This window comes from Colias croceus, chromosome 24 (assembly GCF_905220415.1).
Source record: "Colias croceus chromosome 24, ilColCroc2.1".
Classification (NCBI taxonomy): domain Eukaryota; kingdom Metazoa; phylum Arthropoda; class Insecta; order Lepidoptera; family Pieridae; genus Colias; species Colias croceus.
Genome location: NC_059560.1, coordinates 623,613 through 648,234, shown reverse-complemented (window position 1 = coordinate 648,234; position 24,622 = coordinate 623,613). Strand labels below are relative to the sequence as shown.

The 24,622-nt window shown below is 34.1% G+C and overlaps 2 protein-coding genes across 2 annotated transcripts; both read left to right on the top strand.

The window, feature by feature from the left end:
* Positions 1-5,604: 5,604 nt before the first annotated feature.
* On the top strand, positions 5,605-14,676 carry LOC123702893 (transcriptional regulator ATRX homolog). The gene is made up of 8 exons (XM_045650739.1): positions 5,605-5,687; positions 7,170-7,263; positions 8,240-8,421; positions 8,880-8,987; positions 9,281-9,316; positions 10,282-10,407; positions 12,105-12,185; positions 12,720-14,676. The coding sequence occupies exons 2-8, from the start codon at positions 7,221-7,223 to the stop codon at positions 12,984-12,986; spliced, it is 843 nt and encodes a 280-aa protein (XP_045506695.1). The 5' UTR covers positions 5,605-5,687; positions 7,170-7,220; the 3' UTR covers positions 12,987-14,676.
* Positions 14,677-15,170: 494 nt separating this feature from the next.
* On the top strand, positions 15,171-23,109 carry LOC123702900 (cilia- and flagella-associated protein 206). The gene is made up of 12 exons (XM_045650749.1): positions 15,171-15,378; positions 15,891-16,126; positions 16,397-16,574; positions 16,911-17,085; positions 17,578-17,770; positions 18,109-18,222; positions 18,883-19,041; positions 19,625-19,767; positions 21,250-21,374; positions 21,739-21,848; positions 22,375-22,603; positions 22,996-23,109. The coding sequence occupies exons 1-12, from the start codon at positions 15,171-15,173 to the stop codon at positions 23,061-23,063; spliced, it is 1,938 nt and encodes a 645-aa protein (XP_045506705.1). The 3' UTR covers positions 23,064-23,109.
* The last annotated feature ends 1,513 nt before the right edge of the window (positions 23,110-24,622 follow it).

Here is a 24,622-nt window from a genome sequence, read left to right as displayed (position 1 = left end):
GAACGGGAACTATGCGGTTTTTCTTTGACTGCGCGGGCGAAGCTGCGGGCGGAAACCTAGTTGTTATTAAAACACAATTGCCATCTTCAAAAATATTTTGGGGCACGTATTCTCGCGCGGTTGCAGTTTACAAACAATACCCCGAATTAATTAATAAAACATAAAACTCTTAAATATTGCACTTTAAAAAGTTTTATGAACCTTTTTAAATGATTTTCTAGTATAATTTCACTAAACGTCCTTAATTTTTTATGAGTTTTGACTGGGCACGTCGGTTAAAACCTATATTGACTAGATGTCTCGACTTAAAATCAGTTAATAAGGATATTGACCGATGCCCTTAGTCAATAACGTTATTAACTGGTTTAATCAGATAAAATCAGTTAATAAGGATATTAACCGACGCCCTTAGTCAATATCCTTATTAACTGATTTTACCGGTCAATAACGTTATTGACTGGTTCAGGGTTTTGACTGTAAGATATACATACTGGTTTATACCCGGCGCGGCCTAAGATGATCCCTATGACAGTTCGTCTTAGTGATTGCTTGTATGATGGATCGTGTCGATACTTTTAACTATTTTACAGGCAAAGGCGTGGTTTGCATTCAGCCACGTCGGTAAACATGTTTTTACAAATATTATAAAATGATTTTTTAACGTCTATTATGTAAACGAAACGGTAAGTAAAACGAAAGTTTTTCTAAACATAAAAATGCACCTTATCATTTTCTCGTAATTTTTAACCCGTTTAACACAGTGTAAATAAATAAATAATAAATAAAAAACACTTTATTGTACAATGCACAGATATAAAATACAATTTCATACAGAAGGAATCTTCACCGTACAAATTGGCGGCCTTATCGCTTTGAAGCGATTTCTTCCAGGCAACCTTGGGATATAGGAAAATGAAAAGATTGAAAAGGTAGACAGTGCATATACAAGAAGTGAATACACATAAATATAATAGATATAGGTAAAGGTATAAAATTATAATATATATAATAAAATTATATAACATACGAAAGAAAGAAAACGTGCAGAAGAGAATATATAAAATTTCAAGTGGAGGAATAGGTATAACAGAACAGATACAGAATGACTAAGTGGACAGATAATATTTTTTAATTACAGCTTTAAAACTATTCAGAGTTTGCGCTTGCTTTATTGCGGTTGGTAGGGAGTTCCACAATCTTACGGCTTGCACGGTAAAAGATGAATCATAAAATTTGGAGATGTGAGCAGGCATGCAAAGCGTAAGATTGTTAGAGGAGCGCAAATTACATTCATGAGATGAGCCCATAAATACAAATCTCTTTTTTAAGTAGGAAGGAGTTCTGGGATCGAAAAGGATTGAGTATAAGAGGGACAGGAGATGCGTATTCCGGCGAAGGCGGATAGGAAGCCATCTGAGTTGTGAGCGGAAGTCTGAGATATGATCGAACTTACGAAGACCAAAAATAAATCTTATCGCAAAATTTTGAAGGCGTTCTAATTTGTTTAACTGCTCCTCAGTAAGGTCTAAGTAGCTTGCATCAGCATAGTCGAGGATAGGAAGAAGCAAAGATTGTGCAAGCAAAATTTTCGTGGATATGGGCAAAAAATTGCGCAAACGCCTTAGCATTGCAGCAACACCAAAAATCTTACGACTAACAAGTTTAATATGCTCTGTCCAGGACAGGGTTTGGTCGAGAGTAATACCAAGATTCTTGACAGTAGGACTGTAAGGTACTTGAACCCCCTCAATCGAAATCTTAGGTAAATCTGCAACAGACACTCTGGCGATGAAATACGGGCTGCCGATTATTATTGCTTGGGTTTTGCTTGGATTTATTTTCAGTCCATATTTATGAGTCCAGCTTACAATGCTACTAAGGTCTTCATTCATACGTCTTATTTCTTGTGTATATTATTTTATCATGAAAATGGAATCCCCTATTTAATTTTTCTAAAAAACTTATATTATCATAGGTAAGTAAATTAACGCGAACGGTAATTAATTATGCTGCGATCTTCTGTTCCATTCAATAGTGAATGAACTATAGCTTAAGCATGGAAAAAATGTGAACTCGTTTTCATTATCGAAATTTGTTTATCGATACTTTCCGCACTAGTCGATAAATGCCAACGATGTAAGTTTTGAAGGACGTAAACGTAAAGTCAGATTGATATAATATCTCGTAAATGTTAAGAATTGTTATAATTCCAACGGAATATCATTGTAATGGCATAAAGCTACGTAAAAATTAATAAATGCCATTTTTAGACGCCTCCAATACGTTTCTAATTTAATGGTGACGCCATTACAAGTTTGTCTCTTGAGAATAACTGTCAGTGTCATAGGGATCATCTTAGGCCGCGCCGGGTATAATAACAAAAACGATTCAGAACATTTGGATAGACCGAATATTATGTATTTACAGCTTTAGGCGTTAGGCATGCAATAAGTTCACACTTAGCAATCTAACATTAAAAACGATTACACACAAGTATCATGAATCCGGTCACACATTTTTGCCTTTTTTATACCGATTTTTCTATCGAATAGAGGCACTGTTAAAATACCATGAAAAAATTTACACAGCTTACGATTATGTCGAAGTAACAAAAAAAAGTAAAAATCTTCTCGGACAACTATCGATCATGCGCTCATAATATGATCTTTATCACATTGAGTTGCCTATAGAAGACTGTTAGATTTGTTTGGGATATAAAAATCGATTGTATGCGCACGTCCAAAGACTAAAGGCTGGTTCACACTTTGATTAGTGCGAGTGCAGGTGATTAGTGCAGGTGTTTAGTAACTACGTGTGGACAGCGACTGTTTAGTGCAAGTGTTTAGTAGGCTGTGTAGTACTAGTAAAGTGAATAGAAGCGTGTTCTATTTTTTTGCGAGTGGACTGCGAGTAGCCACGTCCCGCGCGCCCTCCCTTCCCCCTCACTCGCAGTGTGCCTGCCTAAACACGTCTGGACACGAGTGTTTAGTGTTTAGTGTTTAGCGTAGTGTGTAGCGTCGCGAATTGCACCATTGACCTGCACTCCCACTAATCACCTGCACTCGCAGTTGAATTGGACACTACTCGCACTACACACCTGCACTCGCACTAATCACCCGCACTCACACTAATCAAAGTGTGAACCAGCCATAAACAGTCTAGTCGTATGGAATTCAAGAGGAGAACACAACGCGACTGAACAGTTTAGTCGATGCAAATGTTGTATGTAAGCGCGGGCTCGAAAGGAAAATCTTTGGAGGTATCTGACGATTTCCAATTACTATGGCCAAATGGTAAAGATAAACCAAATTAGACGATTTGGAGTCGCTCTTTGACTATATACCTAAATACTGCCTGGATTTCTAAAAATCTTTAAGGGGCAATCCAAGACTTCATGACGATATGGCGGTGGATCCGGACTTCACACACGAAGAAGAATAGTAAATCAGATAGAATAAATATGTTTTATATAAATAATGAAAAAAAAAATTCAAAGTTAGTTGTTTTATTATTGAAATTAAAACAAAATAAGGATTTTAGTAGTAATTAGCTACTTTGAATCGTTTTTGCGAAACGAAAATTCACTTGTCATAATTGAAAATAGGTTTTATCAAAAAGGATCCTAACACACATTTAGCTGAATATTTCAAGAAATAAAAATAAATTCAATAAAATTTGTATGTAAGAATAAAATATGCATTGACACACATATATTTTCTAAAGAAGCAATAAATGCAAGCAAGTCTTTATATGAAAAATCACATCTTCAATAACTCAAAAGTAACATTTTGTGGGTTGGATCATTTTTGTTTATCTACGTCCAATTCAGCTTTATATTATTAGTATAGATTGAATCCAGACCGATTTTTTTACCATTGAATTGAATTTCACCTGATTGGTTACCTACTTAATTGTCATGATCTATTATAACTGAAGATTTTATATCTAGGTAGTTGAGATCGCTTGCAGCATATGAAAATCGACATTATTTCAATGGAAGAATAAGCCAGGTAGAATGTTAAGTTGCAAAAATAACTTATTTATTTTATTTATGGCCTTTATTGCCAATATTACAGGTTACATTTTTACTTTAACTAAAATTAAATTGCTTTGTGGGTGTTGGTGTGTCCTTGTGACAGGCCTCTTCCAACTTCTTCCACTCGCCACGTTCTCAAAAATAACTAACCTATGTGTCAAAACCTCATCATCAGCCAAATTATAAATACTCTTCTTGGTATGTGGTTTAGCCCTCTCCGCAGCGAACCTGGCTATCATACGATCTTCAGCCGATAGGTTGTTGCTCTTTTCACCGATACGACGGTCAATGAATGTGTTCGTTTTGTTGATTAACTTCATTTCTGTACCTAGTGTTTCTTTACGCTAAGTAAATAAGATCAGGATTAGGTTTCGTTATTTTTTTATTACTTTAGTATTTTGTATGTACATTGTACATTTATTAAATTGGGTATAGACTCAATAAATTTAAAAAAAAAATTGGTTGTCAGTTGTCTGTAAAGTCGGTTTACCAACGGTTTACTGACGATATTTGAATGTGACAACGTCCGATTGTGCTTCTTTGTCGCTCGTTCCACGCTCTCGCTCGCACTTCAAGCCTTACATGGAACGCCTCAGATGAGTCAGAGCGAGGTAACGCCGCATGAGTCATGTTTTTTCGTGCATGCAGCCGGCTTTATCGAATTATAAGACGTTGTCACGTCAAAACTACATGATAGTTAATATCAGCAAGTTTATTTCAATTGAAAACACATGTCGTTATTACAGCAATGTACTTTTAACTTTCTATAAATTAAGTGACTAAATTTACGTTTTGGATGGCTTTGGCGCGAGAAACTCCCGGTAAGCCACGATCATGCTTTGATTTTTGACGTGACAACGTCTTATAATTCGATAGAGCCGGCTGCACGCACGAAAAAACATGACTCATGCGGCGTTACCTCGCTCTGAGGCGTTCCGTGTAAGGCTTGAAGTGCATGCGAGAGCGCGGAACGAGCGACAAAGAAGCACAATCGATGTCACGTTCAACTATCGTCAGTAAACTGACTTTACAGACAACCATTTTTTACCCAAAACTTTAATTTTCTCTCTGTTTAATGTGAACTTCGAATGGATTTAACTTTTTCTTAGTTAGATCAGCTTTTTTCTTATGTACTCTATCCGCTAATCCAGCGTTTCGCTTATTTTTAACTTTTGCCATCTTTAAACACAATACTGCACCCTACTTTTAAAAAAGTTTTGGTTTTACTTTTCAGGATTGAGGTTATTATTTCATCAACAAATCTGAACATTTGAAGTATCAACACATGGTTTTGACAAATGTCAACCAAAATTGACACTCGTGAACTCCGTGAACTCGTCTCGATTATGAATTCGTTCAAAGATTACTTACGATATTTCGATATTTATTAAATAACGGTGAATTAAACCTTACAAAACAAGTAAAGAATTATGTTGATAGTTGATTGGAAAAGAAGTTTCCAATATAAATATAATGATTATTGAGAAATATTTAACATTAAAATTAAAGAATTGATATTTAAATGAGAACGCATTATTTGAATTTGTGCGCTTCGATTTCATTGGTGGAGTAAATGCCGCCGAATTTCGACGACTGCGCTGTCGTAAAATTTCGTGGGGACGCCGCGCGCCGTGTAGCATCTAGCGAGTAGGTATATTCAGGGGGGGGACACTTAGAACAAACTGACATTTATTAAAGAAAGCCACGCGATCTATACTTTGGCGAGTAAAAACTTATTTAAATAAGTTTATATTAAATCCCCAAAAGATGGCATCGCACTTTCCGAAGTTTTTGCAAAGTGAATAAAGATATTTAAATAAATGGAAATTATTCTTTAAACATTGTTTTATTTTAATAGATCGAATGCATGTCTTACTTTTTTTCAAATTCCAATAAATAATTTTGCGATTTCAATCGCTTCATATGGTATCAAATTAATAAACTTGCAACATCTTCTGAAAGCTTCTCAGTGTTGTCCTATATGAAATCAATGCAGTAAAATAAGGCAAATGAAAACCTTTCTTTATTCAAAGTTTAAATGAATTAGAACAATAATCTCAGATTTTTAATTCAGTACCTATCTTATCTAGAACTATAATTATTCAGGAAAATATTTTACATAAAAAAATAGTGCGTCTAACTAAATAAAATACTGAAAACGTCTTATTTAATTTACATTAAAAGTGTTAAATATGATTTATTAATTGGTAACATTGACTAACTTTTTTTTTGTAATTTGTATTTGATAATTCTGTCATAAAATGGCGGCGACTATACGTGAACGGTGAAGTTTATTTACGTTAAAATTACTTAATTAGTTCATTTTGTTGATAATCGTGTGAAGTTTATAGTTCTCGTGAAAGTATGGTGAAAGTGCGTTGAATCGAGCCCTACGTTCAGGCTTTCAAAACGTTTTACTGAAAATTATGTGCACGGACAGTTTTGTTTTAGATAAGTACTTAAAAATATGTAATATTACAATATGTGAAAGCATTTAAAAAATAAAGAACTAATTTCTTTTATTGTCGTTTTCTTCATTATCCTTAGTAAGTACTTCAATTTGTTTTAAGAAATTTGACTGAATTATACCTATTTAGCACTTCCAAATATCTCATTTTTAAAGACTCCGTATTTATATTCATATAATGAAACTAATATAAATACTAATTATATAAGCTAATTATCTTGTAATTATTACAACTGAAAAGTTTTTTTTTAAATCACCTAAATCTTTAAAAACCATCCATTTTGTAATCATTTAGATCTTTGTCTTATTTCTAAAATGTTGAAAATAAATGATAATAAATCAGTTGTAGGTATTCTCTGAAACAATATCGCTCTCCTATTTCAATAACGACGCAAATATAATATGTGAGCATTTATTCCAGGCACATATTATTTTTGCCTGAAATGATTATTCAAATTAAATTGCGTCGTTATATATAGAAGAGTAGTGATAAAAAAAATATACCTACTACCTATGTATATTAACGTATATATGTATGTAGGTATATGGAATTAGTTCTAACCCCAAAATCCAGAGGGCTCATTGTCGCCAGTCAAAGTCAAATAGGTTGGCCTTCATATGCTTCAAGAGGGCTCTCTATGCCCTATTATACATTATACTCTTTGGGTATATTATTGTGTGGCTGATACTTCCTTCGAATATACTTGTTCTAAGAAAATGGCAGACGTTAGTACAGAAGATTTAAAAAAGGAAATTTCAAGTAAGTAAATCTTCTCAATAGAAACTATTATCTTTTTGAGTAATATTTAACGTATTAAGATATATTTCTAAGCATATTTTCCATACAATTAAATTTGGTTGGGCTTCATGTAATGGCTTCCCTACTATGTTCCAAAGAAGTTAATTTTTTCGTATCTTCAAAGTGAAATATCTCTGATAGTATTACATCGATACGAAAATGTTTCAAGTGAAAGTTGTTACACTTAGTAATGCGGATTTTATTATGCTAGGTCCGTTATTTCTTATATCCTATTTAGGTCTGCCTACTGATGGTTTATTTTTATGCAATGCGTTGCTTGTTACATCAATGCTCCACGTATGATACGGTGAAATGGCGGCATTTTTATTTAAGTTTCTGATGCGTATTAACGCGCACTTTATATTGGAACAATTTTTATCTGAAACATTTCGGCTAAACAGTATTTGTTTAATCATAAACTAAATTTCTTTCATTGAATTAATTGTTTTGTCAATTTTCATGAAGCCGCCATATTGTTTGCATTCTGGCTCAGATAGAATTAGTGTTACCATTGCTCAGTTTGATAATTCCCAATATTTAATGTACCTAATGTTATTAAATAAAAATACATTGAAAAATTATTACATTACATATATTTTAAATTAAAAAGATAGATATAAGTATAAACTTTTCAGTAAATATTTTTTTTAACTTTTGTCTAAGCAATACTTATGTATAAAAAAGTTTTGTTATGTTTTACATTGCAATAATAATGAAATTGAATATAATATGTATTTAAACATTTTATTATATTATGAAATTTATTAAATTTCCCCCATATTTTCCCTAATTTAAGGGTAATTTTGTTACTGTTATATTTGATTTGGTTCCAACTTCCCATACATTGCAAAATGTAAACTTGACTATCTAAAAGAAAACCATTAACAGAAAACTATTCATAATCGAACTTAATACTGTAAAACAATAAATTTTTTAGAAATCCTTCAAAATGCGAACCTCGCGAAAACATCAACTAAGAAGGTGATACAGAAATTGGAGGAGGTATTTGGTACAGACTTGACTGAAAAAAAGAAGGTCATAGATCAACTTGTTATGGACTATGTGAACAGCAAGGAATCGGAGGAGGAAGAATTAGATGAATCTGAGGGTTCGGAGGAAGTAAGTAAATCTAAACTTATATTTTAAAGCTGAAGAGTTTGTTTGAACGTGCAAATGTCGGGAACTACTGGTGCGATTTGAAAAATTCTTTCGGTGTTAGTTAGCCCATTCATTGAGTAAGGCTATAGGCTATATATTATCTCGTTAAGACCAACAGGAGCGGAGCACTGAGAGCGAAACGGCTACGGCACGGCTAGTGTTTACTAAAACCGTGTAATAAAAATTAACTACTGCAAATTTGTCTATCACTCAGTGGTAAATTGTCATTAATTTCTGTTTGAGTCCTGTTTCAATTATTCATTTTCTGTTCAATATAATATAATCTCTTTATTATAAACTAATATTATAAAGGTTAATAGAGAACTAGTATTTAATCCGGACAAATTTGCTGGAGTAATTGAACAAACACACTAGGTATATTAGATCACATAAATTAAAATCAAAAACTTAAATTTTAGAGTGAAGAAGACAAAAAACCGGCGAAACGCGCTCCGGCAAAGGGAAAGAAAGGCAAAGACAGTTCCGACGAAAAGGAAGACGCTTCAGAAGAGAGTGAATCTGAAGAGGTAAGCTTTATATGTATTACCTTCTTAGTACAATTCTATTGTTAACATGCAAAATTGTGAGGATGTATGTATGTGTGTTCCTCTTTCATGCGAAAACCACTGAACGGAAATAAATCATATATATGATACGCAGTGACAGTGACAGAAACCTATAGAAATACATACTTGCTTTTGCCCACAAGAGAAACAGTTTGGTAGTAGTTAATAATAATTAATATAATACAGGTCTGAGGTAAAAAAAGAAAATAACAGTGATATTGAACACTAATTCAAACCGTTAATTTACTTTTCAGGATAAAAAGCCAGCCAAGAAAGGAAAGAAAGAGAAGGTAAGGCACCATTTATTTATATATAGTTACATTAAATCATAATCTGGTATAGCCAAGATTTTTTTATATGGACTTGTCTGTATGATTATCTATACTAATATTATAAACTATACTAATAAAGCTGAAGATTTTGTTTGCTTGTTTAAACGTGCTAATCTCAAGAACTGCTGGTCCGATTTGAAAAATTCTTTCGGAGTTGGATAGCTTTATTATCGAGAAATGCTATATACTATCATCAAGCTATAACCAACAGAAGCGGAACCACGCGGGTGAAATCGCGGAGCGTAGCTAGTCAACTGATAATTATCAATTAGTGTTTCACTAACAGTGACACTAACATAACACAATGTAGTGTCAAGAGATTAATTTTACGGGACCTAATTTTCTTGACATTAACAATAAATAAAAATATTAAGAAATTATAAAGATTTTAACGGATTTTAAACATTTCACACACTTTGCAATGAACATAGTTAGAAGCTTTAATTTCTCAATCTATACTTTAATATTATAAAACTGAAAAGTTTGTATGTTTGAACGCGCTAATCTCAAAAAATACTGGTCCGATTTGAAACATTATTTCGGTGTTAGTAAGCTCATTAATCAAGGAAGGTTTTGCGGGTGAAACCGCGCGACACAGCTAGTGTATAATACTCGCGTGAAATCAAACGCAAAAACTAAAAAAAAATATTTTGTCAGATGTAAATTTTGATTTAATATTTTTGTGGATGAATAGTTGACACTGTTTCCTGTTAGAACATATTTAGCTGTGGAATACTTATAATGCCGCCTTCCGTTGAATCATAGCGCATTCGTACGAATCGTTCGAAATTATCCTCACTTTGTTAATAGTCACTTGCTGTGATTTGTTATCAACTGACTACATCAATTAGGCAGTTGTATAGAATCAAAGTACATTACCGGCGCTCCATGAACATTTCTATAAATATATTTCCAATCACCAGGACGATGATGATGAGCCCAAGAAACCAGCGAAGAGATCAGCCCCCGCAGCCAAGGCTCGTGGCAAGAAAGCGAAGCAGGACTCCTCTGATGAAGAGGACGGTTCAGCTGATAGCGAATCAGAAGAGGTGATTTTTTAATAATTATTGATTTAATCTATACTAATATTATCTAGCTGACGAGTTTGTTTGTTTGTTTGAACAAACAAACAAACTATCAGGAACTACTGGTCTTGTATTATTAAAACTATTTGAAAAATTCTTTCGGTGTTAGATAGCCCATTTATCGAGGAAGGCTATATATCATCACACTATAACCAAAAGAAGCGGAGCCACGCAGGTGAAACCGCGGGGCGCAGCTAGTTAATGAATAAAAATCTTAATATATATAAATCTCGTGTCACAATGTTTGTCCTCAATGGACTCCTAAACCACTTAACCGATTATAATAAAATTCGCACACCATGTGCAGTTCGATCCAACTTGAGAGATAGGATAGTTTTTATGAAAAAAAACGTAAACATGTAGGTACCACGGGCGAAGCCGGGGCGAATCGCTAGTGCATTATAAATAGGAATAAGAGATACATTTTACAACAGAAACATGTACAAATGGCCTTACAGCTACTAAGATATAATTTATTTATTTATTTATTAAAATAAATTTATTGTATATCAGTCTTGTACAATAAAGTTTTACAAAACCATTAAAAATGTACAAATGGCGGCCTTTTGGCTTAAAGCCATCTCTGACTATTTATTTGGCGATTTTGTTTAAGTTTTCGAGCGTCAAAATGCTTTAAAAATATATTTTTTAAGTTGCCATGCAAGAGATGTGAAAATCTGCACTATGATAGTTTTTTCTATGACCACCTGATCCTTGTTTGCAACTCTGTATGCTCTAAAATGTATTATTCATGCTTTGTATCTATTAGTTGATGGGTTTATGGGAAAATAACAACAGATTATCTTGATATACTGAGATTTATTCTTAACCAAGTTACACAGCAAAACAGTTGACACAAGAGGAAGTACAAGAGAATATCTAATATATATTATAAAGAAGAAAGTTTGTATGGATGTTTGTTACTCTTTTACGTAAAAACTACTGAACCGATTACAATGAAATTTAGCACACATATAGAGGGTAACTTGGATTAACACATAGGATAGTTTTTAACCCGGAAATCCCACGGGAACGGGAACTATGCGGGTTTTCCTTTGCAAACGCGGGCGAAGCCGCGGGCGGAAATCTAGTTTTTTATATATGTACTAGTTCTAACAGTGTGCTGATATTAAGTTGATAAATTGAACAAATCCATACTAATATTATAAATGCGAAAGTAACTCTGTCTGTCTGTCTATTACTCAATCACGCCTAAACTACAGCACCAATTTGCATGAAATTTGGTATGGAGATATTTTGATACCCGAGAAAGGACATAGGCTACTTTTTATTGCGAAATATATACCACGGGCGAAGCCGGGGCGGACCACTAGTTAACTACAAAAAATAGCGTGTGTGCCGAGCACCCGTGTCTTAAGTGAATCTTCTTTGGCAAGATTCAATGATACCAAAATCGTCGCCTTAGACCATGATGTGACGGCATTGTTGTGACGCGAGTTTGAAATTTTACTCACAACGCGCCTAAAGAAGTTTCACTTCAAAAATTTGATTTGGACATGTAGTGCCAACTAATTGCAACTAAACTACATAACTCAGCCCCCGGAATCACAGACACAATAGAAAATCTATTGTGTCGTGGACCGATCGGGCAGCTCGGGGCTCAATGGGTAATCAATAATGTACCTTTTTATGATTTTTAGGAAAAGAAGAAGCCAGCAGCCAAGAAAGGCAAGAAGAAGAAGGGTTCAGACGACGAGGACAGTGACTGGGGCAAGAAAAAGGTTAGCTTGATGATTTTTTAGTTATATTTGCGTGTATTTCTATTTAATTTTAATAGCTTAAACGTTGTCACAAAATTTGTATATTTTTATCATTTTATTAATTAAATCTAGTTCTAAGGGAAAATTTCAAAATGAGTGATAATTCCCGTTTTATCAAAATGTATATTTAGTTTACAATTTTTTTATTATAGAACAGGTTTACTTTATCGGGATAAAAGAGATGTTACTGTATCGTAATGTTCATGAGTTTAAGCGTGTTAAATTCAAACTCAAATACTTATTTATTCAATTAGACTTTAGAAGCACTTTTGAATCATCCAAATACAGAAAATCGACGTGTGTCACTCGGGGAGTGGGGCGGTTGCGCTATTGCATGCTATGCCTTCAAGCCACACCTCCGCCCGTCCCCGTGGGGAGCGTGAGGTTTTTCGTTACGGAATTTCTCGATTCGGTCCCCGCGCTCAAGGCCCGCGGTAGAAGCTATGCAATAGCTTAAAAAAATAACAATTTACCACTTTATTTAATTATCTACAGGCTGGTGCCGGCGGGCGAGGCAAGGGCGGGGGGTACACACGGGCATACAAACTGTCACCGGCCCTCGCTGAACTCATGGGACAAGAGCAAATGCCCAGACACGAAGTTGTTAAGCGAGTGTGGGCCATCGTCAAGGAGAAGAATTTATATGACCCCAATAATAAACAATTTGCGATATGTGATGACGCCCTGTATAAGGTCATTGGTACGAAACGCTTTAGGACGTTTGGCATGATGAAGTATTTGAAGGCACACTTTTTGGATTAAGCGGGGAAGTGGGAATGACAGTAAATATGTAGGATGCTGTGGTTTTTTATTGTTTAAATGTGAACTTGAGAAAAAAGTATAACATTATTGTATATGCATAACATCTTGGTTACATACAGAAAATATTTTTTATGATCTTTGGTATAAATTAGTCTATTTAGTTGGCATTGAAGATATCTGATTCAATTCAATATTTTAATTTATGGCTGTACTGCGCTGCCACAATTTTGCCAATGTCCTGTAGTAAATGTGTTTGTTCAGGTCCAAAAAGTTTAGATTAGCCCAAACAGTCGGCATATATCTGTATTTTACCGAAAATTAAAAAAAAATGTCGGTGACATTGACAGCCAAGTTCACTGTCATTCCCAAGCCTTGATCGCGATCGAAATTTAAAAAAAAAATGTAAATTTGAATTTGACAGATTTGTTTCGTAAAAGTCGTGTCGGCTTTGGATCCGAGACAATATGAATTAGCTGGACTAGGTTTTTTGCTATAAGCACTAATTTAGGAATTAAAAACATAAATATTTTTAATTAATTATTATCAATATCATGATAGACGCTATCTATCGATATTAGATTTATAATAACACGTTTGAAACTTAGAATGTACCATTAGGTACTAAATATATAAATAAAATGTAGTTTATATACTATGAAATACCGAATTTCTTTTATAGATTTAAATTTTTTTTTAATCACGAATTTAAGTTTTGACTTTGGCACAGATAAAAAATATCGCATAGCTATTTTTGATTGTTAAAAAAGTGAATTAAATGTAACAGCTATGTAAATAATTACGTGTGAATGTAAAAGTATTTTCTCGGTAATATTAGTTTTAAGCAGCTAAATATTAAGTGATTTATATAATTTTTGTGTTCCTATGTTTATTTTTTTTCATTTAGTCACTATGTAACAATATTTTCTAAATACTAGTATTGTCGTAGATTTAAATCAAAAGTGGGATGTCGTATTGAAATAGATTGTTTAAATTATTAAAAAAAAAACTGCAAATTATTTTTTTTTACACCAAGTCAATATTATATAGGCAAGTCTATAATTATAATAGTCTTGCCATATGGAAAAAAAAATTGTATTATTAAACCAATGAATGCATTTTGTAACTGATAGATTTTTTTTACTATAGTTTTATTATATAGAATTAACTATGTCAACAGATTATAATTTTTAGATTTAAGAAAATTGCCGAAGAATGAAAAGTTGAAGTGTTCATGATTTAGTGCTTTATTACACAAGACTTGTAGAAGCACGTTATAGTATGAACCCATTTATATGACGCCATTTTGTTTTTCAAGAGCAATATTTGAAAGCAAAAGTTTAGTGTCAAAAGTGAAACTTCTTTGGCAAGAAGATACCAAAATCGTCGCCTTACTCCATCACGCGACGGTATTGCCGTGACGCGACCGTGAAATTTTACTCTCAACGCGCCTAAAGAAGTTTCACTTCAATACATAATATTACGTATTGTTTAAACTAGGTGCGCAAATCATTTTTTACTTCAAACTAATTATTGTATGCAAGAGGCCAGAAATTAGCGTGATGTAAATGGGCCTTAAATTAGGACACTAAAATAAGTACTGACAAGTAAATGTATATTTAAAATAATCTAGTTTGCTAGAATGAAGAGGTTGTAAGTCCCAGAGTGATTAAATTAATTAATTTCAAATCAAGTGTTGTTTTATTTTGTACACTTTTTACAGTTTTATGTAATCGATTTAATTCATCTGTACACTTATCAAGGATCGATAAAAAAAACAATAATTTCAATACGCTTGAGCGACAGATGTCCCTACTAATATAAATATGAAAGTAACTGTGTCTTCTTCGCCATTGAACCGATTCTGATGAAATTTGGCAAGAAATTCTTCTAAATTTGCGACCGTACTTTATCAAAATTTGCTTCGATACTTAACAAAATTTTCGAAAAAAAAAACCGTTGCAAAAATATTTTTTTTTTCGTGTGTTTGGTTATAATCACAGTTATAATACTATGATCACATTATGATGTTATGCTGTGATCTTATTGATACGAGCACGAGTGATAAGCCAAAAAATTGAAGTTGTGTATTATCTACGGTAAAACGTTTAAAAACAACGCGGTTGCTATGGCAACGTTTGATCATTCCAATCAATTTTCTACAAATACCTATTTAATTTTACAAAAATGGCTTGTAACGAGAACGTAATAAAAAACATAGCAAACGAAATAGCAAGAAATTGTCAAGCGCAAAATGTTACAGTCGACCCAGAGTTCGTTATATATTTGATAGATTTGCTTTTACTAAATCCGAAGTATGGAAAGTTATTTGCGCGAACTATAAGCAGGAACAATTTGGAGTTTTTCGTTACGGAATGTGTTTCAATGCTGATAAGTAAGTATATTTTTACAACTTTATAATATCTTATAGCCTAGTAGTTCGATGGTTGGAGTCCTTGAACCACCAAATAGTGCGGATACGATTCACTTCTTCTCACTTCTGAGTTCTGACATAAATTTATTGTGCCATGCCGTGCGGTGCCAAACTACGTAGATAAAGTCGTTGCAATTTTCTAGTCTAGCTGAATAACTCCCGACTACATCATCCTGGAAAAGTCATCCTGATGACCTTAAAACTACTGCGGCTGAACAGATTTTCATAAATCAGCGTTCAACACTCGATTAAGTCACCTTTCTAACGAAAAAAAATCAAAATCGGTTCACCAGTTTGGGAGCTACGATGCCACAAACACACACACGTCAAACTCGTAACACCCCTCTTTTAGCTTCGGGCTAAAAAGACATGCGTTAAAAAAGTAGCTAGGTATGTTAAAAAAAAAGTAAAAACTACTTAGATCTTTAATAGCACTTGACTATTTAAAAAAAATGTCCGACTTCACATTTCAGAATGCGAAACATCAATAAATACACTGAAAATGCAGTATACAATGCAGTCGAACTACGACAAACTGCAAGCTCTAATCGACAAACATCTAGATTCGATTAACAGTTGTCTCCGGCCGCTGGTCAGTGAAATACTGGATGAGGATCCTGATGATGAAGCCGCTTATAAGAAGCTGTTCAGGAAAATGTCCATTTATATTATATTGGCGAGTGGTCTGGGAAACCCGGGTAGTATTGTGGTAAGTTGCGAAACCAAAAGATTACCTATCTAAAAATTAATTTCCTTAATCAGTAATTCAAGTGTGATTAAAAAATTTGACTGATTTCTCGTGTATTTATGAGTTATTGGATAAAAAAACTGGAAGCTTTTTTTCCGCATGTCCAGGGTAGTTAAGTACCTAATATTTAAAACGTCTGAACCGATTTTAATAAAAATGGCCATTTAATTAATAATATATCTAGTCAGTTACGGACATAAATAATAAAAAAATCTCTTGAAATCATTCCAGACATTAAAAGAAGGCATGTCAGCATTAGAGAGCGTATTTTCATTAGACGATCTACGAATTTTTACATCGTTGCCGCGCAACGAGAAATTAGTTCAATTGAATTATTTGATGCATGTCGCCTCTGGAGTGCGCCTCTTCAATAGAGACTGTAAGAAGGGAGGTGAAGGTATACCGGATTGTAAGTAAACTATGTATTCATAGTTAACAAGACATTTTAAATGTCTACGATTAATTTAACAACTCAAAGTTTATATCAAAATTATTTAGATGGTCTTTAGCAGAATTTGGATGCTAGAAATTGATTTATTTACAACTATACAAAATATAAAAGAAACTTTCTTTTAATATCAGCTAAGCGTAGCTATAAACAACACTATAATTAAAATAACGTCAATCGTTATTCCTTTACCAAATTTTTTTTCTACAATCTAACTGAATCTTTTTTTTAAAGCACTTTAGGTACTATCAGTACACAGTGTACAGTATACAGTATAAGTGCACTTTACTTTCCCAGTGCCCTTCAACCTAGTGGACGCTGGGAAAGCGTGCCTAGCGTCGCTGTCCAACTCACTGATCGCTGTGATGCAGCGCGTCAACTCGCTGACCACGGCGATAGCGGACGCGCTGTGCGTGCACGATGAGACGGGGAATGTTCTTATCGATGTACCGGCTAATGGCACGATCACTGAGTTAGTTGTTCATTGCAATGCTCCTCAAAGTAGAATCCCAAATACTTAACTTTTTTGAAATATATCTTATCATGTGTGTTATAAATATAAAAACGACGTGTGGCACTCGGGGGCTGCCGCGGTAAAGCTATTGCATGCTATCATGCCTTCAAGCCACACCTCCGCCCGTCGGAGTGGGGAGCGTGAGGTTTTTTCGTTACGGAAATTCTCGATTCGGTCCCCGTGCTCAAGGCCCGCGATAGAAGCTATGCAATAGCTTAATATAAACATAGGCATCCTCTGTCTCTTGAATAATTTATCTGGTATAAAATAAAACTAAAAAGACTCATCAAAATCCGTTGTGTAGTTATACATCCTATCATACATAAGGACAGCCTGGACAGGCAGCTTATTGTTTTATAAGTACTTAAGTAAGTAAGTAGTAAATAATTACGATGAAAAAGTATAGGTACATACTTATTACTATACTAACTACACTTAAAAACATTCTAGAAAGGACTACAAGCAAATATTCGAGCTATTAGCGTTCAACCGTCAATACGAAGTATACATTCGCAAATTATTAGCTGACGTTGAGACGATGGTGCTAAGCGGAACACAACAAGTTGAGAAATTCCGCTTGGTGTTGGAGGAACTACACGCAGCCGTTAAATATAAAGCTGCTGTGCCTATTGTTACTGTTTTTGTAAGTTTATTTGTAACTGGACTAACTAGATATCTAAGTTTTATTTCTTTACAGGAAATATTATCCAACAATAGTTTAGTTTTTACGACGCACCTGGTTGTCCTTTTATTTTTGAAAAGAGCGAAGTTTTTATAGCATTTAGAGTCATAATTTGCTTTTAATTACTCCTCCAAAATGTTTAACTATAAAAATAAAAAAATGATGAGCAAATGGTTTTAAAATTGTTATATCTATTTTCCACATAGTTAGGTACTGTCATATAATATTATATTTGACGCTATACCTCTCAATATTATTAAAAAATTAAGTTATTTAGAGAAAATAAACCTTTGCCCCAGCCTCTCTTCTCTCGAGTGTGGCAAGTATGGCGCTCAATGCAGAACATCATGTATCTGGTGTCCACCGTCAACAAGCTGATGATCAGCCTTGGCCTCATACAGGAACAGATGAAGGTAGGTAGGAAGTAGGAATATAAAAAAAAAAACAATAAAATAATATAAAAATCCTTTTATTGAAAAATTATACAGTAAGTACCTATAAATCCTACTAATATTATAAATGCGAAAGTTTGTATGGATGTATGGATGTTTGTTACTCTTTCACGTAAAAACTACTGAACCGATTACAATGAAATTTAGCACACATATAGAGGGTAACTTGGATTAACACATAGGATAGTTTTTATCCCGGAAATCCCACGGGAACGGGAACTATGCGGGTTTTCCTTTGCAAACGCGGGCGAAGCCGCGGGTGGAAATCTAGTTACAAAATATGTGGACTTCGGACTCCTAATATAGCTTTCGCTGTGTTTCAGTGTTCAGAAGTTCAATAGCAAATTTGTAAAACATTATAGAAATGCAATGGTAAATGGGTTATATTATATTATTAAGTTGTGTTTTGATTCCCAGTTTTATAAAAATACTGACGGTCCGCCCTGGTATCGACTGGCCGCCGAATTTTTAAATGGTTCCAGTTCTTAGTTCCTGAAATTAGCGCGTTCAAACATGCCAACTCTTCGGCTTTATACCTATCAACAAGCTTGTAAAGAAGTGAAGATTACATAAATTATTTTGTAGACAACAATTTTATTATAATTTACTCTAAAAAACCAGGTACCATACAGTCTAGTACAGTCAATGCTCAAAGGTCGAACAATACTATCGGACCAAGACCGCTCGTCGCGCGTGAGCGTGGATGAGCGAGTTTCGCTCGGTTCGCTCAAGAACTATGTGTGCGCGGACACGCTGAGCGCGGGACGGGAGCATGTGCGGGTGAGTGTTGGCTTGATATTTAGATATTTATTAAATAATAAATAAATAAAATCTTTATTTTGCCAAAACATTACCTATGCCTTACAAAACTATGTACACTGACTCTATTCGACAATAAGAAGAAGCGGAGTGACTATCAAATTAAAAGTTTTATTAATAATGGCAGTCTGTGTAATGTGTTAAAAAGATTGTACCTACCTAACACCTTACCACCTACCGTGAATCATGTATACGTATATACCTACGATAAATTAAAAGATACATTTTGATTTGATTAACTAATTCCTCATTGTACACAAATATCTTTAAATAGAAATATCAGAATAAAAAATAGCCTAATGTGACTCCTTATGATATCAGTTATCTGTCAGTGAAACTCCCGTCAAATTCGGTCCAGCCGTTCCAGAGTTTTGCCGAAACAAACAGGCAAAAAATTTAAAAATTACTGCCTATTTTGGTATAAAATATACGCATTTAGTGAAAGGCGGTTGTTTTAATATTAAAAAAGACTCCAATTTTATTATTAAATTGGTAAAAGATTGAAGACTAAAATTAATAGTCAATATACATTCTTATGCCACAGTTTCTAGGTTTTTGCGCGCTGTGTCTAACCGTGGGTGCGCTAGTTCCCAGCAACATGAAGATGGGACTCATCAAGTGCAAGGGGGAGCGGTACGGCTTCTGTTCCGTCAAAATGGCCGCCCGGTTCAGTAAGGATCCACAACGGTTAAGTAGTTTGTTTATTTCATGTTGAGAAAAACTATATATTATGTACTTACTTAGTTGTTAATCTTGAAAACAATTTAAAAGAAAAAAAAAAAGAATTTTGGCGTTCTGCATTACCCTTAACACTTAGCAATGAAAAAAAATATTGATCGATTCTTATAATTAGTTAGGTACATGAACTCGCAATTTCATACAAAATCGGTTGAACCGTGGAGGAAATTGACAAACACAACGTCTCTACAATTTTCTATATTAAAAATTATCGTCGCGTTTGGTGTATTTATCTTATATGTACTAGCGATCCGCCCCGGTTTCGCCCGTGTTTACGTTTTCTTTCCATAAAAACCATCGTCGTTCTTCAAGGAATATTATAAAAAGATAAGTAATTACGAAAAATCCGTTCAGCCGTTCTCGAGTTTTTCGCTTAGCAACACATTTGACGATTCATTTTTGGTTTTATGAAATTCAAATGCTCTAAAAATATAAATTATTAGTTGTTGTAGTAATTGTAATTGTAAGTGTCCCAGACACATAAAACTGAAAGAATAGAATAAATTCGATCAGTGGCGGGATCACGGGTGGCTAAGTTGGACAGGCGTCCGCCCCGGATTGGCGTGAAATGATGCGGGTTCGAGTCCCGCCTCGTGATCGAATTTTTCTATTCTTTATAAATTTATATTTATAAACACACTAGCTTTCCACCCGCGGCATCTCCCGCGCAGTCAAAGAAAAACCCGCATAGTTCCCGTTCCCGTGGGATTTCCGGGATAAAACCTATCCTTTCCTTTCTCTGGTATCAAAATATCTCTATACCAAATTTCATGCAAATTGGTTCAGTAGTAAAGGCGTGATTGAGTAACAGACAGACAGACAGAGTTACTTTCGCATCTATACATATAATAAATCTGTAGAAAGGTCAATTCTGTACATTGAAAATATTGAAAAAATAAATTGCAGGGGGTGTTACTGGATCGATACCAAACCCAAATATGTGATTAAAAATTTTTTTGTCTGTCTGTCTGTCTGTCTGTCTGTCTGTCTGTATGTGAAGACATCACGTGAAAACTACCGGTTCGATTTCGATGAAACTTGGTATAATTATACCTTATTATCCTGGGCGTAAAATAGGATACTTTTTATCCTGGAAAAATACGTAGAAAAAAAATTAATCTTAATTTTTCAGTTATATCCATAGACGTTGTTCTGTAGAACCGCGAACACACGATGCGTAATATTACAGGCCTAGCCGTATTTGGGTCCAATAGATATTTTTAAGATGTCATTGTCAGAGTTACTCAAAATGGAGAAATAAACCATCCACGCGATGAACGACATCCGCGCGGACGGAGTCGCGGGCGGAAGCTAGTTTATAATATTAGTATGGATTTACAACAGCTTATGTACCTACCGTATTAATCCGTTTTGTATGATCGTAAATATATTAATTGGTGTGGTATATTAAATTGATAAATAAATAAACAGCTATGTGAACGAAGTGTTGCAACACGCACGCAACAACCCGCACCTTATCAACTTGCTGGACGTAGTGGGCGACGTGCGTGCGGTGCGACACGTCGATACACTCGTCGTGAGGACACAGCCTAAGAGTTTGTGTTTTGTATTTCTAATTAAAATATTGCCATCTGATTAAACAATTAGCGAGTACTACATTACGTTGCTTGTATGTACATATGCATATGCATCGCATTCGATAAATATAGGTATTGTATTTACTGTTTGCCTATAGGTATGTACTTTTAGAACTCTTAACTATTTACAAGAAGAAAGAAATAAGTAAATTTAAAATAAAGCAATTAAAAACTAATAAATAATTTACAAATAACGGCCTTATTGCTACACAGCACTCTCTGCCAAGCAACATATTACAGACTGCAATAGATAGTCAGTTTATCATAGCCATGTAGAATAAAAAAACTTGTATGACGAACTTTATTTAACTTTTTAATATAGCGAAAGTGTGCGACAAAGACATACAGACAGAAGCTCATCCAGTAGAGGGTTACATCGAGAAGAATTACACCTGGGACATGTGGGAGTGGAAACGACGCGCCTGTCAATGGGTATGTTTAATAATCACTACATAGTATAAAACAAAGTCGCTTTCTCTGTCCCTATGTATGCTTAAATCTTTAAAACTACGCAACGGATTTTGATGCGGTTTTTTATTATTGGTATATTCTAATTGTGGTAATATATTATGTCTTGCAATTTTATCTTTCTATAATATCCTTCTAATATTATAAATGCGAAAGTTTGTGAGGATGTGTATGTAGGTACACACACTTACGCATTTGTTACTCTTTCACGCAAATACTACTGAACCGATTACGATGAAACTTAGCAAATATATAGAGGGTAACTTGGATTAACACATAGGATTGGTTTTATCCCGGAAATCCCACCGGAACGCTAGTTTTACATATTTTTGCAATATAAATTGACTTGTAATTTAAAAAAAATGGCGCGAATTTAAGGGCTAACCTATTTCTGAATTTGATGTAAAGCTCATCTTAATTTTTATGAAATTGAGTAGTCATATTCTACTAAAATAGCATTTCAATTGCATTTTTAAAATTATATTTTCAGGCAACAATAGTGAACTGTCAAACGCATTCGACACAAACGAATTACAGTCACTTGCGCTCCGAGATACAATGTCAAACTTTTGAAGCGCGCGACAAATGTCAACAGACTAAAAAAGATTGTGGGATTAACACCATCCCCAATAATGTGTTCTTGTGGGGTTTGCGGGGACAAGTGGGATACGGGCAACACTCTATGGGATTGGTTGAGGGGTGCACGGAAAAGAAAAAAGGTATAATTATGGGATTAGTGTATTGTGGTAGATTCTTTAAACGCAAATGGAATGAAAGATTATTACATAGTATTTTATTATATGTATATTTAGAGCTAGCGCGCAAGTCTCCGCAACTATTTTGTCTCTCCCATCAACTCTATGGGCTAGTAAGAAAGTGCGCGCACGTAGCGACGCAACTCCCCGTAGAGTTGATGGGAGAGACTAAATAGTTGCGGAGACAAAAGCTGTTCTTGCGCGCTAGCTCTTAGGATTTTATTGTATTCAATATAAAAGGCTATTCATGCCGAAAGAACCTCGAGAATAATCATTCATTGACATAAGAATTTGCTCTAAAATTGAGGGTACTCTGTAAAACTGTAATATAATATAATTATTGGTTTATTTTCAAGCGCAAGTTGTATCTGTGTGCAGTTGGCCATGCATTACGAGTGATGACGTCACTAATGTTGAAGAATGATAATATTATGAATAGTTTTTGGATTAAATATATAAATTGATTTTGAGTTGTGTGTTTTATTTCTATACTAGTGGTCCGCCCCGGCTTCGCCCGTGGTACATATTTCGCAATAAATGGTAGCCTATGTCCTTTCTCAGGTATCAAAATATCTCCATACCAAATTTCATGCAAATTGGTTCAGTAGTTTAGGCGTGATTGAGTAACAGACAGACAGACAGAATTACTTTCGCATTTATAATATTAGTATGGATTAGTGTAAAATAGTAAATCATTGGTAAATATTGTGTATGAATATTTGGGCAGTATCTTAATTCTAAAATTACTTATAAAGGGTTCAAAATAAAACAAGATGGTACCGATTTAAAAATTTATTAACAAAAATTATAATTTCCATTCAATCATAATAAATCTATACTAGCCTACTTATTCTTTAACGTATTATATCCAAGATGGACGAACAAAAATACTTTATGTACCAATTTTGAGTAAATGTGACATCTAGTACAGACTTACAAAATATTTAATCAACCATTTTTACAGACGCTACACGTTTTGCAAAACTCCATTCTTTTTTATGTACATAGATACAAAATTGTTTTTATTTGTCACTCCTTAAAACTGCATCAGAGCAACATTTTGACATTTAACATACAAAAAATTGCCTATGTTGTTATTCAATGCTTTGAAGTATATCATCCTCAAAGATTATTTTTCGTCACTTATCCTGTACTAAAATTTTACCAAAAACGCGTCCATTTCACTTAAAATTAACAAGCGAATTCTTAAACGACTCTAAAAGCTAAGTAATTTAAGAATTCGAGCTCAGAGTGCGAAACTTAAACTATCTTCAACGCGTGATAAGTCTATGAGCTATTATTGCAGAACTAAATGTATTTTAATATTAAAATGCATATGCCTTGAACACATGTTAAAGAAGGCGGTATTCACGAAGCGAAACGGGGTGAAAAAATGTAAAAAAAGACAAAAAAATAGGTATTTTAACTTTACGAAAAATATGTGTCATATAAACCGATACAAAAAGAAAAAAATACTATATCTCTACATACAATTCGTTATGCCAATTCTTTTCGATATTACATTTTTACACGATACTCAACTTTAACTGCCTTACCACAAAAATCTGAAGACAGGGTTTAACTTTAAGCGGGTTCTCTTTAATCTGGTTTTGTCGTATTTCACATAGACAACTATTAAAGTGACAGATCTCTGGTTTAAAGTTAGATTGTGTTTAAATTGTTTTGTGGTTAGACCATATTACGTTTTTCCCAAGAAGCTTATATGTTTTTCCCAAACTCAGTACCACCATACTCAAAAGTCAAATCCTTGAGTTATACTCAAAATTGAGTATCATTTGACAATACACTCAAAATCCCCACTCTGTTTCGTTTCGCGTAAATGAGACTTAACCATTTAACCTATTTGAGAACCTAACTAGATGGCGCTCAAACGAGCACAGTTTATAAAAACAAATTACCAGCATTGAAAAAAAAATAGCATTTTCTATATGGCAATACCAATTCGGTGGTTGGGCTTTTACG

Excerpts from the sequence above, each read along its gene's own strand:
- LOC123702893 (XM_045650739.1), top strand. The coding sequence starts at position 7,221 with ATGGCAGACGTTAGTACAGAAGATTTAAAAAAGGAAATTTCAA. Across the intron at positions 7,264-8,239 it reads TTTAAAAAAGGAAATTTCAA|AAATCCTTCAAAATGCGAAC; the intron begins GTAAGTAAATCT and ends TAAATTTTTTAG. Across the intron at positions 9,317-10,281 it reads AGAAAGGAAAGAAAGAGAAG|GACGATGATGATGAGCCCAA; the intron begins GTAAGGCACCAT and ends TCCAATCACCAG.
- LOC123702900 (XM_045650749.1), top strand. The coding sequence starts at position 15,171 with ATGGCTTGTAACGAGAACGTAATAAAAAACATAGCAAACGAAATAGCA. Across the intron at positions 17,086-17,577 it reads GCTAATGGCACGATCACTGA|AAAGGACTACAAGCAAATAT; the intron begins GTTAGTTGTTCA and ends AAAACATTCTAG. Across the intron at positions 21,375-21,738 it reads CGTGAGGACACAGCCTAAGA|CGAAAGTGTGCGACAAAGAC; the intron begins GTTTGTGTTTTG and ends TTTTTAATATAG.